Below are 24,900 nucleotides of genomic sequence, written 5' to 3' on the forward strand. Positions count from 1 at the left end.
ATAGTAATATTTTCCTAAAATCTGGATGTGTTTTATACGAAGTAGCTAAGCTGTTTCAGGGCAACTTTGCAATTAAGAAATAAGTTTTTAGACTCTGTAAAACGAACAGAACACCAGTAATACAAAATAACACATAAACAGATTATATTTATGGGTTTTCAAAGTTCGTTAAACAATATTAATGATACATTTAGCTACTTACATTCAGTGGAATAGCTGACAATACAACTTGCGGTCCCATGGTTTTGATAGCTTTCCCAACAGCATGATCAAGTTCGTTAGTGTAAGTGAACTTTGTAGATTCCCTCAGCTGAGCCAACGACTTCAAACAAGGTAACATAAACGAATGACAAGTTTTACCTGCAACCTGAAAGAAGAAAAATAAAATAATTTAAGACTTCACAAAATGACTAAAATTCCTTTTATAATGAGCATAGACAGGGTTGGCTGGTTTAAACCAAAAAACAAAAAAATGTTCGTAAAAGTGTAAGTGTTTGTAAAATCTTGATGAACACACATTTGTGGGTTATCACGTTTCACTCCCATATATTATTCGTATTATATTCAGACCTAAATTCCCCATTCATTACTCAAAAAGATTATACATACAAAAGCAACTTTTTTTTTATAAGTTTATAAATGTTTATTTTGTGATTTTTTGTAGTTGTTATTATTGTTATGTAATTACAATCGAAGAAAAATTCTAAATATTGTTTCGTTTCAATGTTTACTATTGATAAAATACATCGAAAATGCCGTACTTTTGTGTGTGTGGGGGGGGGAGGTCATACAGACCCCACGAGAGGCATTTAGTGAAATAAGTATCTTTGGTATCTATTTATGTATAAATGAGTTTGAGCCAAAGTGGACTCAAATAATTCGTATCTTTATTCACTTTTCTTATTGATATGCAGATTAAGTCGGTGTATTTCTTTAATTTGGACCAATAAAAGTCATTGTTAACTAACTTGAACTAAATTAGTTCTTCTGTACTCCGTAGTACTTTGAAATTGTTCATATGTAATTCTGTGTAATGGTTTCACTTGTGCAACTGTTTATCTTTTTGTCCTTATGAAATGACTCTTGACAGTTATATTAAGCAGCATGTAAAAATCAGTACAACGTATTTTTTTAAATCAGGATTCCTTCGTGAGTGAGTCGGCAGACGTATCGCATTTGTGGCCAATTAGTCCTGGTTCCGAGTTCAAATGGAGGACAATTTCTCTCGGATGTAACTCGAGAAGCGGTTTTTATTCCGCTTTAAGCTTATGTGACCCCTTCCAGCATAACCCGGTTGTTGCAGAATAACATCAAGGCGAAACAAACTTATTTCTGTCCATATATGATATGAATATATAGAGCAAATTATTTAAACCATAAAAACCTGGTTTAAACCAAAAAAAAAAAACGTTTTTTTTGTTTTTTTTTTTAAATAAAAACCATGGTTTTTGCCAACCCTGAGTATAGAACTTCTTGCTTGTTTTCCTAATTCTAAAATCAGAATTTAAAAATTCAATAGCTATTTAACAAAATAAGTTTAAAGTTGCATTAACATATAAATAGCTTCTGTTATATTCTGCGCAAAGATAGGATGTCCTTTTAAAAATGAGTGTTTGGCAACTCGTTACATATTTCCTTAACATTTCCAACTATATGATTTAACATTTTTGTTCAATACGCTTCTTACCTAATATCACAAACAATAAAAATTCACTCAATACTCAATAAATTAGGCCACGTACTTTCTACTCATGTCCATCTTTACACGATTCTTCCTTTTTTTTTCTTTTTTTTAAATACCGATTAAGAAGTAATAATAAACAGTGAAAGTACTACGGTCGCACTGATTAAGCACACACGAAAACTTCGTGTTAGCCAATGGAAGTTAGACCCAAACCTCAAAACTGACTATTAATACTATATTGTTTTCTTTCGTAGATGCATTTGACCACCAACGTGACATTACATAGCAAAACAGTGAAAAGTAAATTATAAACAATGATAATGTACCTCAAGTTGAAAGGATTTGCGTCAAAATCAGAATATCTGTTTAGAGATAAGATCTGATTTGAAGTTTTCGGCGTCTCTTTCAGCACCGAGGCTATGTAAGACATGGAATCCGTACGTATGAGTTCCTACCAGAATTAAACCCGATTCTCCCAGGCTAAAGTCGTGTACGCTAACCGTATAGCCACGAGGGAATTTTGTCTAAAGACAAGAAAAAACTACAGTAATGGAAAGAGAGGAGTTTGCGTACAGAAAATCACTGCTCAGCTGCTTTTAAGAATCTTGTGGAAACAAGTTTTAGTGCTCTCCCACTGGGAATCATATTCAGGATCCAGAGCATGAAAGGTATGCGAACTAGCAACTAGATCAGCAGGGAAGGTTGTCAGGACATGTCCGTAACACTCTTCCTTTATTGTATTACTCACAATTCTTTCCATTCTTCCTCTCCTACGAATTATAAAGCAGTTGTGTCAAAGAGCGTCACTAGACTTTCATTACTTCACTTTTTTTCATTCTGTAGTATCATTTATTTTATATTTATCCTTTTTTATTACATCTATTTGTTTATTTATTGCATTTTTCCTAATCCATGTCCTTTTTAAGTTTAAATAAAATTCCTAGTTTTACATCCCACAGATATGGGCTGTAGGTTAACGGAGACAAGTGATTAATGAAAGTAAATGATTGTGAACGAACTGGTGGAACGAAATGGGAAAACCCTGAGAAAACCCACGAACACTTTTTAAAGTTTAACGTCTCAGTACCATTACAGTTGTGATATCCACAAGTTGTCCAACAGTGGTTCTCTACGGTCTATGCATACCCCTCGTTTCTCTACAGCTTTTTTCTTTAAAAACTGTCCACGGATTGAAATGTAATACAGCACTAGGAGGCACAGTGTTGCACATGTCTTTAAGCGCGAGTGAGTGTGTACAGGATAATGGGAAATCACATTTAGTATATATTAGTATATATGGGTTTATTTCTTGGTTAAGGCTATTAAAGGATCCTTTATAGCTTTCTTTTGAATGTTACAAATAGTTCTATCAGAGCACTCTGTTCTATCAGAAACCCATTGGCAATTATCATAATTTACTTACCTCGAACATTACTGCTATAAGATGCAATACGTAATTCCACGCCAAGTTAAATTGGTATTTCAGCCCACCTTCGATCGATGAAAATATCTTCTGCATAATATTCATGTGTTTCTTTACATCAGTTTCACAAGCTGGTGCTACGCAATCAAGTAATACAGCTCTCAGAGTAAAAGTGGCATTGTTCATAATTTCTTGCCTTTCGGACAGCCATAACTGAGTACATGATGTGAAGAGTTTGGGGAGATTTCCCATGCAGAGATCCAAATCAATCCTTTAAAAAAAACGTTCACAATTAATACTACTTCAATATTCACACGATAATCACCCTTAATAATAACCGCTGCTGTTTTTTAAATTCTTATGTTTGTTGCGGTAATTATTCTCTGCAGAAATTAATTAAATTTGTTTTATGTATTTACACTAACACTAAAGTTACGAGAGGCTATCATTTACCTGAGCCGGAACGATACCCAGACTTAAGTATCGAGTATTTTGCGGGTATACCGATCTATTATTGACCAAAACCTTTCTCACCACACTATCTCGGTTCACGATTGCTGGGTTACAAGACAACGGTACAGGTCTCTCAAAGTTCCAGCACTGTGTTGATATGAATAATAGGATTTTAGAATTAGTAAGTTTCAATTATTCGAAAGTTCTACATTTTATCCAACGCAAGTAGCTCTAGTGTGGTGCAACAAAATTAATTTGCTTACTAAGTTGATATATGTATTTAGTTTTACGTCTCTAAGTTACGTAGTTTACCAGATATTGGGTCTTCCACAGAAACTGCAATTCGAACCTCACGTATTAAGACAAACGTGCGTACGAACTGACTACTTAGGATCAGTTAACTCTCATCACAGTGGTCTTTAAGCTAAGGGAGATGTAACACGTATAAATTAATATTAAGTACTATAACTAATAATGATAAAGTAATTAGTACACTTCTTAATGAAAGAAATGAAAAATACAGTGAGAAAACCCAAGAGCATATCGCGTCCTTAGAGCGCAAAGGTTGTCTGTCCAATTTTAGAAATTTTTCAGGAGAGCAAAAATAATGAACATATGACATAGCACAATATTTCATTCATTATTTCTTGTAAATAAATAACGATTTCGTATGCTTTTTTATCGCCATGTGAAAGAGCACATCATGCGCCATCTATAAGTATAAAAAACTCAATTTCGAAAAAAACTGGACTTAGAACCTTTGCGCTCTAAGGACGCGAGTTCATCATGGAATCTACCTTGCATGATCTGGGATCGAATTTGCAACTTTACACTACTATACAGGTGTGCATTTTACCCCTGACACATCGTTGATATTTGACTGCTCAAAGCAGTATTTTTCAATCCTCATGTATGCGAGATTGAAGTTACACGCTTTGTAAATTTTAACAACAGCTGCAAACTTTTATTCAATTTAGATGTATAAGATATCTAGGTTTAAGATTTAGCTTATCATTGTTGATTAGAGAACAGTCTTCTCAGGAAAACAATTGAAAAATTTTCACTACGTTATTATTGAATGTTGTACGGCTACTACTTCAAAATCTACTTCTTGTGTACACATAATACTTACAGTGTTAGAAAATGCAAGAATATATTATTAGTAATTTACTAACTTCTACATTCCATGGTCATGTTCTTCACGCTAAACCATAAGAAAGACAGAATATGAACTGCAGCGGAAAGGAAATAAATGAAGATTAGTAGTCACTCTTCATTTTTAAAAACTGCTCTTGCATTCTATAAGCAATTTCACAAGCTTGTTCCCTGAAAGCCTTACTTCTCCTACTGTTGCTTTTAGAACCACTTATGTTCTCAATTTCCTAAATAAGATAATCGATTGTAAATCGTACGAACCAGATTATGACGCAGTATGCATTGGAAGAATTTGTGAAATTTACGTGACAGGAACGGGTTTATCATTACAAATGATCATCTCATGCTCTGCACTGTGTCACTGTATAGAATGAAATGTAGTAATACAGATGTGAGTATCTTAAACACGGAAGAATCTATACTCAAGTGGATTATATTAACAAAGACAAACAGTTTCTCATGAACTCCAAAGTCCATGCTGTCAACATTTGTTGCAGAACAAGTAGATGCCCTTTATCATTATTTACAATGTTATTTTTATTTCTGGAATTAATTAACTGTATTCGTAATCTTTAGCCAATTTTAACATATACTGAAAAATCAAACATTAAGTTGCTATCCTAGCTGAGAAATCACGAATGCAAACATGCTCAATTTTTTTATATACGATATATCGAAGAAATTCCCATTATTACATCAGATCTAGTCCTAGATGAGAATTCAATGATATACAATGAGCGCAAAAATGGACGACTCGATAGATTCGAGTCCGGGTCTCCAGTTTACCGTGGATATGCGTTAACCACTACGCCACCCAATCCACTCCCTAGCCATACATTCTATCACTCTTGACGTCAGCCAAAAAAGATATTTCAAGCCTCTGTCAAACCACCTAAACAAACTTTTGTGGATGGTACTTCTGTTCACATTGTGCTGGCAAAGATATCCCTCGTGGATATATTATTACCGTACGCATCTTTGCAACGGGAGATCTGGCTTCTATTCTCGGTGGGAGTTCTTATGGTTGAGATTCTATTAAGCCGTAGGTTCACGTTTCGTATAGCCCCCCTCTACTGAAAGAAACGTTGAACTGCAATAAAATTTAATCTAATCTAATTACGCTGGCGAAGTCAAAGAAAGAGATTGAAAAGAGTATTTCCCTCGTATTAAGGTTAGTGCATGCGTTAATGAAGTCTTTTCTATCTGATAGGTCTGTAACTAAGTTTCTATAAAAGAACAAACATTCACTAAAAACTGTAGCCTTAAGAATGACCTTTCTGTTTGTGTCGATTCATCAATATCCAATAGAATACGTTATTTTTGAACATAAAACAATCTGTGTAAGAAAGAAAGGAAGTAAAAAAAGGTATAACTTACTTCGCCAAATTGATATGTGCTTCCTGCATGACCGCTAACCATGCAAGCATAGGCTGTGTATCATTAACTGCTGGTCGATAATCGTAGAGAGCACTAATAATTTGAGCATTCAACTGAGGGGAAACTATTGTAGGTGGTGGCCTTGATGTAAACAGACTATGGAGCGCCTGCATTCCACAAGAAGTTACTAGAGCATTACCGAGTGTCATTACCTTCAAAATGGTTTCTGCTGCCAACTGAAACAATCAAAAATAATATGAGCGTATGAACAACATACACATAAAAATCAAAGTAATATCGAACTTCAAATGATAACTACTTCTCTGCATTAAAAAGAATATAACATTTTCTTAACACACAATACCAGCGTCTGTTCACATATTTGAAGGAATTCGTAAAAAAAATCTTGCTTGGGACAGCCAATACCAGAAATTAATACAGAATTATTTCACTGTTATGAGCCTCAGGGCATAATACGTAAATTGTCTATTTGACAACTGGATTGCACGCATTGAATCCTCAGAAAGGGCGGGGAATTTTTCTTGTTCTAAACCTTTTTAAATGAGTAGCTGGAATAACGTGGGAAAGCAAGAGAGGACGAGTGTGGGGCAGATTACGCCACTCTATAAGTGCCGAAGTCAAGAAAGTGGGGACCCTTTACCTCCATATACTGTCGTTGTGCATTCATGGCTTCTCAAAAAACGACGGTGACCTTTACTGTTACTTTCAATATCAACGAAATGCACAAACGTAGGTTGGTTAAAAGTAGTTGTGCAATTTGGAACAGTTAGAAAATTCATGAAATAAATACTACTTTTAACGTGACTACATTTATCGTGAAAACTGACTAATATATATATATACATAGTTGCTTCACAATCATTCCAAGAGATTAACATAGCAACAATCGGGGTCCAATAATATCTGAATGAAAAACGTAGCTTATATCTATGATCACTTAGCCTTAAAGAGCAGATATATTGAAAACATGAAAGTATCTTCAAAACGTTACTAAGCTACAAACAAGTTTACATTTAGCATCAAAGATATATTAAACCGTTAGAAATGAAATTAAATCTTTAAGGTTTACGTCCCACGATTATGCCGGTTAAGCTAAAGGGGACGGTGATGATCAGAAATGAATGAAATGATGGAATGAAGAAAGTGGGAGGAAACGAGAGAACCCCGAGAAAATCCACGAGCACGGTGTTTGTCCACCACAAAGTCCACACGGCGCGAGGTGGGATCGAACCAGGGACCCCAAGAACCGGAGGTGAACGCTCTACCACTGAGCCACCGCGCCCCCCTATATAAAACCGTTAGAGTAACAGAAAAATCTGCTTATCAGAATAGCAGGGAATCAAATCCATGTCTTCTGTTGAGCGGATACTTTACCCATTAGTTGCACCAGCTGTAGCTTAAATAAAAATTCAGAAAACTGTTCGTACCACTGGTTATTCAATCGGTAAAGCATCCACGCAGCAAACGGGACATTGGTATTCCAGTCCTGGCGAACGCAATAGAATCAATATCTTCAAAATAGAAGTAAAACATGTTTAAGATTTAACTTACATGCACTGTATACATTTGACTAATAACGAAGCTCTGCTCTGAACGTCTCTTAGGCAAAATAAGCATTTCTGACCTCAACGCTGAACAAAAAATGCCTTGAGATTACTAAATGAACTGAAAGGATACATATTTCTTAATGAAATGAAATTAAATGAATAAAAAAAAAAAAAAAAAAAAAAAAACTAAACTTGAACTCCACTTTAAGCATCCGTATTAATTCATTCGTATACGTTTCGATGACGGGTTGTCATCTTAATCACTACTTGGTAATTAACGAATGTTTATTGATTCATGCACTCACATAATGTTAATTTTTTAGTCCTTACAATATATATTATTAAACGTTGTTAACAACAAAACACAACTGAAATTTATACTCCAATGAATCACTTGAGGAGTTACTGAAATTCAGTGTAACGTAAGCGCTTCCTACCTTATACGTCTTAGGTTAGCTAATAAATGAGAAACTCACTATTTTAAAAGGTTAATTAAGATATTCTGATGTTGATAAGCAGTAATCGAATAAATAGCTAATACGGATGCTTAAGTGGAATTCAAGGTTAGCATTTCATTAAGAAATGCCTTGCAACAACTTAAATCTCACTTCTACAATATACTCACCTTCAACTGTGTTTTAGGAAAGCATCCCAATATATCCTTCAGCATGGTAAGCATATGTAGAGTTGTGGTTGATCCTCCTAAAGCACTTACATCTTCTATCTGTTTTATACAGTACTTAGCAGTATGTGCTGCTGCAGGATGATGTAACGGGGCATTGTCAGTCAACATCATGCAACTTCCACGTAATATTGCGCAGACAGCATGTTGAGCGGCTTTCCTCACCTATAACAAAGGATATTCTCAATATTAAGATATATCACTGGCCTACAACGAGAAATAATTTGCTGTATATAACAATTTACTTAATAAGATTCGCAAAGATTCAAGTGACTTTTAATTTTTTTTAGTAGGATCCCTACTATACACCCTCTTTCTATATATGCTAACACCCATATGAAAATGTGACAAATTCCAGGCAATGTTCTGTGCATGTACAGGTACATGTGACTTTAACAGGTACTATACAGGCGCCTGTAGCTGTAAAAAGCATGTTAGTTTCCCACTGACAGGTGAATCTACCTGTGGCTATGAACATGTGATACATGTGTAGATGATGTTCAATGTTAGAAGTTCTCAAACATGCAATGAAAAGTATCTGTACATATAAAGGAGACATGTAATGTACATACACCAAGGTACATGCATAGTACATGTCCATGTAATATACCTGGGACATACAAGCGCAATAGGTATGTTCAAAAAACATGATTCAAATTGATGGCATGTGCCTGTAATCTATCAGTCACATGCATGGGAAATGCTAGTTTTTCCTCTTAAGCCCATGTACTTAACATGTACATGTAAAACACATGCAAAGTACCTGCAGAACGATAGAAAAAATGCAATGTAAATTACATGTTTACATGCGTAAGTTAGGAGTGAAAAACATGGAATGTACAATTCCTGTACATATAAATGAAAACAGGTAAGGAACATGCATCCACGGAAAATGAATGTCACAGGTGCATGTATTGTACCTGGCAGACGTAGATAAAGCGTACATGTACAGGGAATATAAGACAGGTAAATCACTATGTATCGGAAACTACATGCCACATGCATGGGAAATGCATTATTTCACCAGTATGCCCAGGTACTTACCATGTACATGTAAAACACATGCAAAGTACCTGCAGAACGATAGATAAAATGCAATGTAAATTACATGTTTACATGCATAAGTTAGGAGTGAAAAACATGGAATGTACAATTCCTGTACATATAAATGAAAACAGGTAAGGAACATGCATCCACGGAAAATGAATGTCACAGGTGCATGTATTGTACCTGGCAGACGTAGATAAAGCGTACATGTACAGGGAATATAAGACAGGTAAATCACTATGTATCGGAAACTACATGCCACATGCATGGGAAATGCATTATTTCACCAGTATGCCCAGGTACTTACCATGTACATGTAAAACACATGCAAAGTACCTGCAGAACGATAGAAAAAATGCAATGTAAATTACATGTTTACATGCGTAAGTTAGGAGTGAAAAACATGGAATGTACAATTCCTGTACATATAAATGAAAACAGGTAAGGAACATGCATCCACGGAAAATGAATGTCACAGGTGCATGTATTGTACCTGACAGACGTAGATAAAGCGTACATGTACAGGGAATATAAGACAGGTAAATCACTATGTATCGGAAACTACATGCCACATGCATGGGAAATGCATTATTTCCCTAGTATGCCCAGGTACTTACCATGTACATGTAAAACACCTGGAAAGTACATGCAGATGGATAAAAGGATACGATAATGTGTACACTAACATGCAAAAGTCAGAAATTAAAAAAAACATGCAATATACAGCACCTGTAGGCCCTACAAATAAACGTAAACATGTAAGAAGCATGCACTTGACATAAATTATTTTGTGATCTTCGACACCCAAGTTACAGATCCGGATAGGGGAGGGCAGTGGTCAGGCCCTGTGTTGTAAAGTAGCCTACCATTCCTGTATTCACCTGGTGTAACTGGGGAAATGCAGCCAGGGTGGCCGCACTCTATAGAATCGATACTAGAACCTTCTGAATGCTAACATTCTACCAATGAGAAATACCTTTTTAGTTACATACATGCAGGTTTAAGATTTATGATAGTAACAAATTAGTTTCGTTTCCAAGTGTGAAACTCATGTAGACTTCCAAAATATGAAAATTCAATATTCACATCGGAAATCGTAGACATACGCTTTTTGATTTCAATAGATGGATAAGGACAGAGATGAGACAAAGGTCATGTCCAGCTATCTGTTACCATTTTTGCTCTATAGAGATTTATATTTATGTCTCGGTGTGCTTATTTCTACATGTCTCGGTGACCCGCCTGGTGGTTCTCGGCCCTTTGTCGATGGGGCTGAATTTGGAATTATACGCGATTGGGAATTTCACCATTGATCTCAGCAACCCCGAAAACGATGTATTTGACGCTAATATCGATAATTTTCGATTATTTTTACATGTCTCGGTAAAAAAAACCCTCTCTTTGTGCCTTTCAGTCCTCCAGCCGACGGGGATGAATGTGGAAGTAAACGCGATCAGGAGTTTCACCACTGACCTCAGCGATCTCGAAAACTATGTATTTGACACTAATATCGGTAATTTTCGCTTATTTTTATATGTCTCGGTGATCCGCCTGATGACTCGGCCCCCAGTCGATGTGGCTGAATTTGGAATTATACGCGATCGAAAGCTTCAGCATTGATCTCAGCGACTCCGTAACTATAGATTTGACACTAATATTGTTAATTTTCGATTATTTCTACATGTGTCGGTGACCCTCTGGTGACTCGGTGCCCAGCCGATGAAGTTGAATTTGTAAGTAAAAGCGATCAGGAGATTCACCATTGATCTCAGCAACCCCGAAAACTATGTATTTGATACTAATGCCGGTTATTTTAGCTTATTCCTACATGTCTCGGTGACCCGCCTGGTGGTTCTCGCCCCCTAGTCGATGGAGCTGAATTTTTGGAATTATACGCGGTCGGGAGTTTCATCATTAATCTCAGTGTCTCCGGAAACTTTGTATTTGACATTAATATTGTTAATTTTCGATTATTTCTATATGTGTCGGAGACCCCCACCTTTTTTTACTCTCGGTGCCAGCCGATGAGATTGAATTTGGAAGTAAAAGGGATCAGGAGCTTCACCATTGATCTCAGTGGCCCAGAAAACCATGGATTTGACACTAATATCGATCACTGTGGGTTACATCCACATGTGTCGGTGACCCCCTGGTGACTCGGCGCCCAGCCGACGTGGATGAATTTGGAAGTAAGCGCGATCAGGAGTTTCACCATTGATCTCAGCGATCTCGAAAACTAAGTATTTGACACTAATATCGGTAATTTTCGCTTATTTCTACGTGTCTCGGTGACCCGCTTGGTGACTCTCGGCAGTAGCGTACGCAGGAATTTATTTCGGGAGGAGTCCAAACTCAATATGAGAGTATTTTATATTAAAATTTCTAAAGTTGCCCCTAAAATTAGGCTAAATTTACATAAAAGTCGAAATTTCGGGGAGGGTCCGGACCCCCAGGACCACCCCCTGCGTATGTCCCTGACTCGGCCCCTAGGCGATGGGGCTGTATTTGGAATTATATACGGGATCCATAGCTTCAGCGTTAATCTCAGCGAGCCTGTAAATTATAGACTTGACACTAATATTGGTTATTTTCGATTATTTGTACATGTCTCGGTGACCTGCTGTTGACTCTTGGCCCCCAAGGGGGGTGGGCAAGTGAACGCAATCGGGAGTTTCACTATGATCTCAGCGATTCCGAAAACTATGAAGTTAACATTAATATAAGTCATTTTCGACTATATTTTCATGTCGTAGTAAATCCTCCCTTGCGACCCCTAGTTCGAAGTTTGGAAAAAATGCTTCGTCTTGGGTCTTGGCCGTGGACCAGTATACCCGTGACCAAAATTTGATAACTCTCGGTCCATTCGTCTGGCACCCAAAGAAGCATACGCACAAACACACTAACATTTTATTTATATTATATTACTGCACAATTAATTAAGAGATTCTGAAACTCATGGGGCGATTGCCCCCTTGACTTTCTCAAATGACACCCCTGAGTCTGAATAATAAGTTTCCTTTCCTTAAGAATTGCGATATGTGAACAATACACAATTATCGTCATACACATATAAGTTATTCTTATATGTATATTGTAAACTTGGGAGACAATATCGAAAACAACATAATTATAACGTGATCAGAACCTATATGTTTACGCACAGGAAAGACGCTTGGCGCCACAGCGTTCGTTTGTTCGTTGTCAATCGTCTGCTGGTTGTTGACGTTAGGGTTTGTGATCAGTGGTTTTTCTATGGTTGTGTGCTCGATGGTAGCGGATGAATTGTAAGTTTCCACAAGATTACAGTGGCTTTCAAGATGTCAACGGCAAATAATGCGTATGTTGTAGTTGAATGGGATAATAATACTTATTCCATTCTACACCGCAAGAAATGTAAATGTACAGGTAAACTTACACTTGGAAAAGTGTACCCTGTACAATGGAAAGGAAGCACGTGCTACGATGGTAGAATTCTTTATGTAGGTGAGTAATGTATTTGGCTCTAACGATACTTTAACAGCTATAGATGTAATTAATTTAAGATAATGACATATATTTAATGTGTGATTCATTACCGTGTGTTTTGCAGTGAACTGTCGAAACAGAAAATTATCGCGAATTTGTAGTAACTACCGAACGATGGAAATACAAATCGCATGAATCTACGGATGTTAATGACTCAGCGAAGTACATTGGAGAAAATGTCTTCTGGCTAAGTAACAGAGTATTGTGCTCACTTTTAATTCACTGTCACTCTGTTATATTTTAGAAGTATTTACTATTTATAATCCTAAGTTTTTTTTTTTTAATTTATTTATTGTGTGGCTAGATCAACATAAACATGTTTTGGCGCCAAAATAAACTATTTAGTACACTTTAACTGTTGGCAGTCGACCTGAATCTAGATATCTGAGTTTAAATAACACTTTTGTAGGTATCAGAGTAGAATAGTAGATTTTTAGTGATTAACGTAAAACAGTGTGAACCATGTTGGTTCTTGGGGTTTAAGTGCTGTACCGCCTCCAATATTTTGGAAATTACTGGGTGAATTGGATAATTTATTTTGGGGCCTATGTTTAGCAGAAGGGGTCCATCTCTTTTCTCTAAAAAATGTTACAATTTTGGTAATTTCTGTTCACATTAGGTTAGTTTAGGGTAGGTTATGTTAATTTAGGTAAGCTTAGGTTAGTTTATGTTATATTAGTGTATGGGTCCAGCATACTTTTCCAAAGAATGATAGAATTTCGCTTATTTCTACTAATAGTAGGTTGGTTTAGGTTAGGTTAGATTTGGTTACGTTCTGTTACGTCTAAGTACCTGCATCATTCGTTTCTTCTGTAAATTTTCTGTTTTTTACGTGCTTTTGGACCTCTTGTACTAAACATACTCCTATTTTGGTTTGTGAAGGAGTTTGAATGAAAAGCAGATTACGGGAATAGCTGAAATTAAGAAAGTGGTTTTGTAGGCTGGTTTTGGTGTTCTAAGCGTCATTGTATGTGGAGGCGGAAGAGACTATTTCACATAGAGGTACACTTGTTATGATTTAGTGGCGAGAAATGAAGTGTGGAAATGGCGCATATATATCAATATTATGACATATCGTGTGTTTTATAGAATTACGTACACGAAAATAACGAACGTCAGCTGTTGAAATTGTGTGAAAGACACGGTGTACTATTTACAAGTGGAGTGTTACTAGTATGAAACAACGACAAGTGCTATTCAAACTCTTATCATTGCCAACACCCACCTGTTTTCACTACCCTCGCTCATGCGCCTGTTCCTTTACCCGCCCTAACTAACGCGCTCTGCTTTTAGTGAGCACCTAGCACAGGTTGGTTAATGTCTTGTACTGTAGTTTTCATATATACATTCGGACGTCTTATTTATACGCAAATAGTAATGTTCTATTGCAAATTGTAAAAATTTACATGCCTTTGTTTTGAAGGTAATTGACTTGTAACTGAACCTAACCTGGCCTAATGTAACATAACCTAACGTAAAGTAATGTACTCTAACCAAATGTAGTTCATGTTGGTACTTCTTTATCGATTTTCATGTGGTCTGGCGATACAGCACAAATGCCATTTCTTGGGATGTAGGAAATGAACTGCAACATCATACGTTGTAGTTTGCGTGTAGGTTTTGTAAGTCTCGAATGAGATTATGAAGAATAGCTACACCATGCAAACATTACTACTGTGCCTAGATTCGTGCATATTTACATACGTCGGCAAAATAAAAATCATTTGTCTTAACTTTTCTTGCTTCAAATGATTCCATAAGGCATTCTTAAACTCTTACTGTACAGGCCCTAGTAACAATGTACTACTACCGAGTAATAATGTGTGTGTGTAAACCAATTTATAAAAGTTTTGTCTTCGGTTTACAGACATTCATAAAACATTTACTTCTTTCATCAATAAACTTTAGGAATTGCACTACTGGGGAATAAACGAGGTTTATGCTTATTCTAAAAGCGCACCCACTGACTTTAAGTTTTGGAGTTTCCCATTCTAATAGTTGAGTTGATTTTGAGTCCAACGTCCCTTTCAGCAACGAGGCCATATGAAACGTAGACATACTGATTAACAGGAAATCCGAACCACATGAGCTTCCACTGGGAATCAAACCCAAGTTTCTCACGTCAAAGGCGCGTGCGCTAACAGCTTAGCCACGATCTATTCTAATAGTCTTGCGACAGCGACATCGCAAATGGACTAACTAATGCGAGAACTGGTGTTTGTCCTGCAGGAGGCATGGAGAATGCAGGGCACTCCGATAGTCAGAATTAATATCGAACACAGTCCTCTTTCATATGCAGTCACTCGTTTAACCGCAAAGTTATCATTTTTATGTCCACATATTTTTAAAAAATCTGCGCCCCTATATTAACTATCAGTACACACTGTTCTCTACGAAATTATTTATTATATATTTGTACTCCTACTGCGAACGAGTGATTTAGAAGCATCGGCTAGATTGAGGTATGCAGTTTCTGTAGTTTGCTAGCTGTACAAGGGACACTTTATCTCAAGCTTTTACCACCCGGGTCAATTAGATAGCCTTCTCACATCTCCCGCAATGGCACTACTTTCAATCGGTCAGTATCTGCCACGATTATTTAACTACTGAACCTACTACTTTTCCTTGGAAGCTGGTGCATGTAATCTGTAGTAGATCCCTTTAACGGGTGGCCCTTTTCTTGTATTGCTTATATTTTATGAAGTGATTATGATGTACCACCGAAAACTTCGGGATACAGATGACATCATGATGGATTTTTTTTTTCAGGTACTAAAACCGAATGTGAGGTGGAACAAAGGAAGTTTGTCGGGAAGACGGAACGGGTAATAAGATATGATTCTGGCAGCAGTAATAATTCTGATGACCTAAGTTCAACAGATCCGATTCCAACAGATGAAGAGGATGAAAATCGTAGAAATCCAGGCAGTTTGAAAGAAATATTTGAAAGGAACTTTGAAACTATTGTGAAGGACCCCACACTATGTACGGATAATTTTCCATCTGAGTCGGCTACAGAAACTACACCCGGCAGTAACGTCTGGCAAGAGCAAATAAACAGAACTTCTTGCAACGGAAGTTTACAGTCAGCATCCGCCAGTAACGTTTGTCAAGAACAGATAGACAAGCATCCAAGCAACGCATACTTATCAGCTCAGAACAGTCCATCAGGCTCGAAACCAAAAGTACGAAAGATCGACAAATGTCAAAACTGCAGCGTACTGAAAGAAGAAGTTAATGATTTGCGCACCAAATTAGACGAAGAAAAATGCTTAGTAGATGCTCTAAAGAAGGAATGCGCTTCCAGAGATAAACAGCGGAAGCTCAAAGTACCGAGAAGTGTCAAGACATTCTTGTTCACATTGCTAGATACCGAAGATCTTGAAGAATCCAACCATGAGGTGTCACCATCCAGTCAAAGTAGTAACGTAAGTTTCTTTTCTAGATTTTAAGACTAAGGTTTTAGATCAATTTATCGCCGTTTTGTAGGGAAGGGGTGCGGGCGTACAATTGTTCAAATTCTTAGGGTCATACAAATATGTAAGTGGCGGTCCAAATTTCTCTTTCTGCTTGCTTATTTCAAACTATGAGTAATTTAAGGTAACGGCATAGTCTCTATAAGACAGACAAAGTCTGCATTAAGTATTTTGTCTCTTTTCTTTGTGTGGGGTCGTGGTGGCTCAATGGTAGAGCGTTTACTTTTGATTATTTGATTTGATTATCGCTTACGTCTTTTTTTTTCAGGAGGGAGGCTATATGAGACGTGGACATATAGTTTAAAGTGGAATCCGAACCTCTCTTTCAATGCTCTACCACCGGGAATCGAACCGGGATCTTTTACGCCAAAGGCGCGCATTCTAGCCACTAGACCAGTGGAGAGGGTTACAGCGTTCACCTCTGTTCATTCCATCATTTCATTGGTTCTCATCATCACTGTCTCCTTTAGCTTACTCCACATAGCCGCAGAACGGAAGACTCGAAAGTCATTTCATTTTCTCTTTCTTTGTGTGTATATATTTGCATTTCATCTGTGCTTATAGGAAGATTGCACCTCGAAAATTCTTGCGTATAATGTATCCATTCTCGTCCCTTTCAAATGTGATTAGGTCACTATTTTCGGAAAGCCATCATTTGCGGTTTGCTTGTTTTAATTAGATTTGACGGCACTGTTCTTACATATGTTTCTTTTTGTTTCCTTTTTGCTAGCTGGAGGCGTATAAAATTATATGTATTCCCTAGACAATGCAATTTTAAAAACACGCTCAATTTCGCTGTTGTAGTAGTGTTTGATACATACTGTTCATATGTTGGGCAGTTATTGTGCTTATATACGGTAGAGTTACAATTATCCGGATTAATTGGACTACACTCGATCCTGATAACTTACGAAAATAGTATTTTTATACAAAAATCTAAATTTGCTTAAATGACAAATTAAAGACTTATAAAAACAAAGTAGTTTAAATTTTGCATGTACAGTGTGTTAAAATCAGTCAATCAGCTCACACTACTAGTTTCGATGCAGCTAAGTCTCGCATCGTTTCGGCTTTCGTTATATCTACCCTTGTTTTGTGTTGGGGGGGTTCAAGAACCAAAATCAAGCGCAAAAGATTGTTCGTGGTAAGATCGTTTGTTTCCAAAGCAATTCGGGTAATTTTATTTCTACTGTACATCATATATGTAAAAGTAAATGGTAGAATGTGTTAAGATTAATTATTGTGTTAAACTTTTACTTACAGGAATACTCGAGATCCGTACATGGAGATGATGTGGTTCTCAGTCCTGATTACCCTGACATTACAATAAAGCATTCCCGATTAATTCGCTGCGTAGCCAGTGCAGGCCATTCTGCTACAAAGCTCACGAGAAATCTTATGTCGTGCTTTTTTGATGATGATGAGCTTAGTACAAGTTCAATAACTGGTCGTGGCAAAATAAAGAAAACACTGTCTCCAGATATTATTAGTGCTATCAAAGGTATGTTAGGTTTCTTATGCCTTTCACTTATAATTTTTGTTTCGCATTTCTTGCATAGTACATCGTGGAGGAAGTGGGCTATATTTTTAAATACAAATTGCTACTTCTATAAATCTATAACAAAACAATTCTTTATTTATTTGTATCATGTTTAAGCACAATAATTTAGCTTATGCTGTATTCATTTTTTAATTCTTCCTTACTGGAAGTGTGAAAATTTGCTGGTTTTGAAACTGCTCCGGTAAAGTGGATCCCTGGGGTCTTCTGTTAATGGGCTAGAATCCTGTAGCACAAAAGGTGCTGAACGAGAAATTAAAGACGCCGGTCTGTAACCTTAATTGTCCTATCAAAGTTTTGTCAAATTACAGTGAGTGATAGGATGACCTGTAGGTCTGAGGTACATTATGATTTCTCCATTGTAGAAACGTTTCAGAACTCCAATGACCGACTTGTCCAATGGCTATAACAATACTGCAATGACTTGAGAAACTCGTACATGTGTGCATTTGTGTATCCAACAGTTATATCTGCATTAAGTTTACACATTTTAAGTTATGCCAGTCATTAATTCAGTAAAAGAACCTTTAAAGGAGCACTGCTGGAAAGGTTGAGCAAATTGGACTCTGCTTCACTTTAGCTACCATGCCGGGGTCCACTTTATCCGCCATCAGTAATTAAATATTTTTACATGATGGTTTTGATGTTCTTGTAAGGTCTAGTCAAGACAATGTCACCTATTTGTTCTTAATATAACATGAATCTAAATGAAACTAAATACATAAGGAAAGACTTTTTAACCGTTCGAAAGTTTTGAAGTCTGCTACAGACATAAATTTGCGTATTCTTATTTGCATTCAATGGCATCTTCAGTGAAAGCTTTCACATAAGAGTAAGCAATTTGCGTTCTCTGATAATGTTGCCAACTCACTTCAAGAAAATCGACAAAATAAAAAAAGGAGGGTCTGCTTTAGATGACGGGTTCGCCAATACCCGAATTCCCTCTAATTTGACCTCGAATATATATATATATATATATTTTTGTTTTTTTGTTTTGAACAATGTCAGTACTGCAATTCAATCTCAGTGTTGGTGCGAGAGGATTTATGACACTTCTTTTTCACGTGTAAAACTCTATTTACTGTTTCTTTATTGGTGTTAGTAATTGCTCGAATTTTCATGTAGCGGTTTCGAACAATTGTACCGATTTTCTACACACATTCTCTGTCACAGTGGGTTTTTGGATTGTCCCTCTTTCCCTCCTTCCTTTAACATTCTTAAACCACTCGAATACGCGTGATAGATAGATACTGATCTCCATTAACGTATGTGAACAAATTGTAAGTTTCTGTGGCGAATTTTCCAAGTTTTGTACTTGTTTAACTTTTACACTTAGCATGATTCCGACTGATCCACCTGAACCCTTCTCTTGGTCACCGACATGACCCGAAATGAGAAGAAATCAGTCCAGGATTGAATGGTACGTTATGGCCGATTAATTTGCCACTTCTTTACCCAATCCTATCGCTACTTGACTCATAGCTGTAAAGAACCCCCGCTTGGTCTAGTGGCTAGCACGCTTGACTTCTGTTCGCGTGGTCCCGGGTTCGATTCCCGGTGGAAGTACAGTTGAACGATCGAAGTAGTTCCGATTCCACTATAATCAGCAGGTCATTCTCCTTTAGTGTAGCAGACATAACTGTGGGACGTTAAACTAAGTCAAACCAATCTTATAGCCGTAAAAACTATAAATACACTTCTAAAATACTCTTTAAACAGAATGTAACTATTTCTTTCTTAACAATAACTATATCTGTAGTTGTTAGTTTCTCTACTGTCCACCCAGTCACCTCCTACAATCAGTGTTCATTGTTCAATATATGACTTTTTTTTAACTTGGAGTTTGTTTCTTTCGTTATATTTTCAGCTTAGTATATGTGTAAAAGATCCTTGTTGATAAGACCTTTCTTTGATCACAGATTATGTTCTCCTCAAATTTCCTAATACCAAGACGTCTGCAGTTCACGCAGCTATGACGGACAAATGTGTACAGGCGGCTCGGAAGAATAGGCACGGAGACAAGCAGAAGGATCAAGATGATCAGTAGAGTTTGTGTTAATTCTGCTTCATACCAACAGTATAATAGTAATTTGTAGATACAGTGTATATATGTACTTTTGAGTTATTGGTAGTTACATTTTGTATGTTCATTATACGTGTTTAAAATATAGTTACGTTAACTTACAAACTACAATGAAACGAAACTACAAACAATATGTTGCATGCAACAGTCCCACTCCCTCGGTGCTTCAGGTACCAAGAAAAACGCGATATAGGTGGAATAAGCGTTTACATGTTAACAGAGTAAACACTGAAATTCCTGGCACTCAACGAGGAGGTACATTATGTAATAGCCTTAGTACATCGTCTTGTTCTTCACGAGAAAAGGATGAAAACAACCATTATTCTTCGATACAATCCGATAAACCACAAATTGACCCTTTTCCCAATTACGCGGGCTTAAAAATCGGGGAAAATAAGTTGACAGGCAGTGTAAGCGTTGGTTCATCGGGCTGTATCGATGAACAATGTTCGTTCCCGGCGTTTCCTCTTGAGGAACAAAACGAAGTACTTCACGGCACATATTCACAGCATCCTTTTAAATCAACGTTCGACTTTTCGCCTGATAGTTCAGAGTGCAGTTCCGAGTTAAAAGATATTTCTGTTCCTGAATTGCAATTAAATGTAGTTCATAACGTTTCGGGACCAAACAGTTCTACATTGCAGGAGAACGTTGAAAGTAAATCTGTTATAAAAATAATGCAGTTTGTTCATAAGCACAAGCTCACGAAAACTGCAACATCAGATCTTCTTAGGTTAATGCATTCTGTAAATATTAAAGAAGTACCACGCACGAAATATTTATTATTGCAAGAATTCATGGCTTTACGTAACATAGAAGTCCAGCGGCATTTCTTCTGTTGTCAGTGTGCATATATTCACGATTCAGCCTGTGCTTCCCTTTCATGCAATAACTGTACCAAACACGTGTGCAAAAAAGCTCACTCTTTTTTTACTGTAGATATTGGTAAACAACTGGAGAACATGTTTTCCCGACCACATTTTCTGGCAAATCTGTCAATATCGCAATCACGTCAGGGTAACTTGAGTAGTGTTAGAGATGGTAAAATTTATAGGAAATTCAGGGAAGAACACCCATTATTAGTGGATGAAGATGGAATTTTATCTTTGACAGGGATCATAAATGTTGATGGCGTTACCTGTTTTAACAGTTCTCATATCACTTTCTGGCCATTCTACATTTCCATATTAGAAATAGATGAACCGATGCGATGGAAACCAGAAAACATTCTTCTAGTTGGATTGTTCACTTTCATCGGACTTCCAGAGTTGCACGTTAAAAAGAACGATTTATTGCATTCTGTATTTTATTCATGTGTAGCTGCACAATTGAAGAAGTTTGAATGTGGTGTTCTTCTACAAGGACAATATACTTTGAAAAATAATGTTATCACTCAGGTACGCTTGCATGCCATTCTTGGCACGTTTGATAAACCTGCAAAGTGTGCTGTACAGCAGCTAGTACAATTCAACGGCAAGTTTGGATGCAGTAAATGTCTTCAACCAGGACAGTACTTACAACATGGACTACGTATTTATCCGTACAATGTGGCACATCCTAAAGGTCCGCTGCGAAATGACGCAGACCACTCTCGACATAGTGAGAATAAAGAGTTTGGTGCTAAGGGGATAAGTGTATTTGCATTCCTTAATAATTATCAGATTATTGAGAGTACAATGATAGATTACATGCATTGTATATGTCTGGGTATATTTCGTTCTTTAGTCATGAATTGGCTGGATTCCAAAAACAAGGATGAAGTGTGGTACTTAGGCCGCAAGATTAATGTACTCAACAAGCGTTTGACAGAAATAAAAACGCCATCATGTTTAACCCGTTCTCCACGATCGATCAAAGAACGTCGAAATTGGAAAGCTATCGAGTTTGAGAATCTTTTCTTACTGTACTTTCCTATATTTTCTGATATTTTCAATAATACTGATTATTTCAATCACACTTTGCAAATCATCAAACCAGTGGCGTGTTTCTTATCAAGTACAATTTCCGTGCAACATTTGGATGCAATGGAAAAATGTTTGCATGCATTTGTTTTCCAAACTGAACATTTATATGGTAGGAAGCATATGAGTTCTAACGTACATGATTTACTACACCTCACTGATTGTGTCAAAAATGCAGGACCTTTGTATTCTTTCTCATGTTTCCCGTTTGAGTCACTAAATGGAAATTTAAAACACTACATGCATGGAACACAAGAGATAGGTTCACAGATTGTTAATGGCTTTGCACGAGAAAATGCGTGTAGCGGAACATCTGCAACAGTTAAGATTACAGAATTCCTTTTAAGTTCAAAATCAGTCTCGTTTGCCAATATCACAAAAACTGATTGCTCTACACAGTATATTTTAACACAAGTGTCCGGTATTCCTATTACAGCAACGTGTTTTTCTGGTAAAGAAAGCGCAAAAATATATAAATGTTCTCGAATAGGTGATATACACACAGGAAAAATGCTTTTCTGCACTTCTAAACACTGCACTAACAGGAAGCACGATGACAGTTACTTTTTGCTTGATGACTGTAGCACAGCACATGTTTGTAGGATCATAGAAATATATGTTATTGAATGCGAATCTTGTTGCAAAGAGCATATATATTTTTATGTTGAAAAGATGGAAGCTGAAACTGCTTTCACAGAAAAGTGGTACAATCTGCCCATAACACACGTTTTTCACTGTAATAATGATTCGTCTGTTACTCATGATTATGTCATCCTTACGAAGGAATTATTATATACAAAAGTCATATGCATAAAAGTTGGACAGGATAGGTACTTTTCAACCTTCTTGAATTGGATGATATACAATTGAACGCTACACCTGAGTCATCTGCAGACGAAGAATTTAAGAATAGCAGTAAGGTACTTTGCAATTATTATGGAATGTAGAGTTTATTAAGTTAATAGAACAAAACTTGTATCTTTTGTCTTACAAGGGAAGTATCAATGAGCTCATATTGAAACCTACCGTAAAATTTCACTCAGAGAAAGGAAGTCCCACAGAAAGACCACACACAAAAAAGCAACTGCGTTTTTGAAGTGGAATTAACCGAAATGGCAGATTGAAATGTCGCGTATCCATGTCGACAATTGCACAATCGTTCAGTACCACATCTTGTAAACTGCCTGTTAATAATAAAAAGTCAATAACAACAATGTGGGTACATACTATACTTAAGGGGAAGTCGTACGGTAAGGTAAACCTTGACAGCAGCCATCTTGAATTCAGGTCAAGTTTTGTAAATGGGAATAGGGCAAAGTGATACATGATTTTGGGCAAGAATTTAAGCAGTAAAACAATGGTAGCAATAGTTTTAAGATACGTACATTTGGTAAAAAGTTACAGGCATATTTGTTGTGTATATTTCCATGCACACAACTCCCGAATGAAGCAGCTGCCCAAAAGTAAGTTGTCGCTATTGAAATATAACTAAAATTTGTAACTAAATGTTACTAAAATTTGAGACAGATCAGAGGAAAATTGCACATACAGCATTTAATATAAGAATTTTGTTATCAACTATTTTGGCTAAATTTTCGTATTATCTAGTCTATCTCCGCTCCTATTCAACAGATTTGAACCATATTTTCAGAAAGTATTGAGTTGTGACCACCGTAATTTCAAACAAATCATCAGAATTACATGGTGTTTAAACTATTTTGTATTTTACCAATGGAATTTTCGTTTTTCCGGCTTGTATCTCCACCCCTATTCAACCAATTTGGACCAAGTTTGCCGACTAATCTCCTACAAGTGTGTAGCTTTGCTTAACAACATTTGGGACAAATTGGGAAAATATAAAGGGTGTTTCCTATATTTTTGTATTTTACAAATTGTTGGACAGCTGCTTCATTCGGGAGTTGTGTACATGGAAACATACACAATAAATATGACTGTAACTTTTTACCAAATGTACGTATCTTAAAACTATTGCTACCATTGTTTTACTGCTTAAATTCTTGCCCAAAATCATGTATCATTTGGCCCTATTCCTATTTACAAAACTTGACCTAAATTCAAGATGGCTGCTGTCAAGGTTCACCTTACCGTACGACTTCCCCTTAGGTATAGTATGTACCCACATTGTTGTTATTGATTTTTTATTATTAACAGGCAGTTTACAAGGGGTGGTACTGAACGTATTGTGCTATTGTCGACATGGATACGCGACATTTCAATCTGCCATTTAGGTTAACTCCACTTCAAAAACGCAGTTGCTTTATTGTGTGTTTTTTCTGTGGGACTTCCTTCCTCTGAGTGAAATTTTACGGTAGGTTTCAATATGAGCTCATTGATACTTCCCTTGTTTAGACGCACGGTTAACATTGTAAACTTGCTTTTGGTTTAATATTCACTGCTAAGATTTTCATAATTTATATAAAACGATGGAACAAAGAAAATATTGTGTTTTCTTTGCAAGAATTTAAAAGATGTATTTTCAGTCTTTATATAATATACATTTGTATGAAAGCATTTCATTATTTCTTTAATAAACAAAACGAATCTTAAACGTGTGTGTTTCTTTGTTGTAAATACATTTGAATTTCACGCTGGCGACATACAGCAAACCTGTTTGGAAGAAAAACGATAAATTGTGTACATCAGTATATCGTAAATTGCTTTGTTACTCAAAATATAAAACTACCGTTCAGACAGTAAGACATGAAATAAAATTTATCCAGGTCTCTTTTCGGGTCAAAACGTGGTGACTGATTGGCACAAACATTGTTTCCAAACAGGAAAAGGTAATAAAGTATAAGTAAAAATAATGGGGAACAACCGTACTTCAATGAAACAACTATGAAAGGCAACATGATTATTATTTCTTTAATAAACAAAACGAATCTTA

The 24,900-nt window shown here is 36.5% G+C and overlaps 3 protein-coding genes across 4 annotated transcripts in view; 2 read left to right on the top strand and 1 right to left on the bottom strand.

The window, feature by feature from the left end:
- The window catches only part of LOC145666751 (RRP12-like protein), a 154,848-nt gene that overhangs the window by 32,430 nt on the left and 97,518 nt on the right, over positions 1–24,900 (bottom strand). For both annotated transcript variants that reach the window (XM_081734297.1, XM_081734298.1), the window contains 4 exons: positions 8,286–8,507; positions 6,093–6,328; positions 3,108–3,378; positions 203–367 (listed from right to left, as the gene is read on the bottom strand). In XM_081734297.1, coding sequence (XP_081590423.1) covers positions 203–367; positions 3,108–3,378; positions 6,093–6,328; positions 8,286–8,507 — 894 coding nt within the window. The remainder of the gene's footprint in view (positions 1–202; positions 368–3,107; positions 3,379–6,092; positions 6,329–8,285; positions 8,508–24,900) is intronic.
- On the top strand, positions 12,271–20,003 carry LOC145666755 (uncharacterized). The gene is made up of 4 exons (XM_081734309.1): positions 12,271–12,872; positions 15,684–16,342; positions 17,654–17,891; positions 19,868–20,003. The coding sequence occupies exons 1-4, from the start codon at positions 12,707–12,709 to the stop codon at positions 19,993–19,995; spliced, it is 1,191 nt and encodes a 396-aa protein (XP_081590435.1). The 5' UTR covers positions 12,271–12,706; the 3' UTR covers positions 19,996–20,003.
- LOC145666752 (uncharacterized) lies at positions 20,003–24,577 on the top strand. The gene has a single exon (XM_081734299.1). The coding sequence runs from the start codon at positions 20,142–20,144 to the stop codon at positions 22,860–22,862; it is 2,721 nt and encodes a 906-aa protein (XP_081590425.1). The 5' UTR covers positions 20,003–20,141; the 3' UTR covers positions 22,863–24,577.

Source organism: Thermobia domestica, chromosome 12 (genome assembly GCF_964235325.1).
Source record: "Thermobia domestica chromosome 12, izTheDome1.hap1.1, whole genome shotgun sequence".
In the NCBI taxonomy this organism is placed as follows: domain Eukaryota; kingdom Metazoa; phylum Arthropoda; class Insecta; order Zygentoma; family Lepismatidae; genus Thermobia; species Thermobia domestica.

What these genes read in the sequence shown, in the direction of transcription:
- LOC145666755 (XM_081734309.1), top strand. Translation starts at nt 12,707, where the DNA reads ATGTCAACGGCAAATAATGCGTATGTTGTAGTTGAATGGGATAATAAT. An exon ending in CATCCAGTCAAAGTAGTAAC is followed by an intron (nt 16,343 to 17,653) that starts GTAAGTTTCTTT and finishes TTTTACTTACAG; the next exon opens with GAATACTCGAGATCCGTACA. An exon ending in TATTATTAGTGCTATCAAAG is followed by an intron (nt 17,892 to 19,867) that starts GTATGTTAGGTT and finishes CTTTGATCACAG; the next exon opens with ATTATGTTCTCCTCAAATTT.
- LOC145666752 (XM_081734299.1), top strand. Translation starts at nt 20,142, where the DNA reads ATGAAACGAAACTACAAACAATATGTTGCATGCAACAGTCCCACTCCC.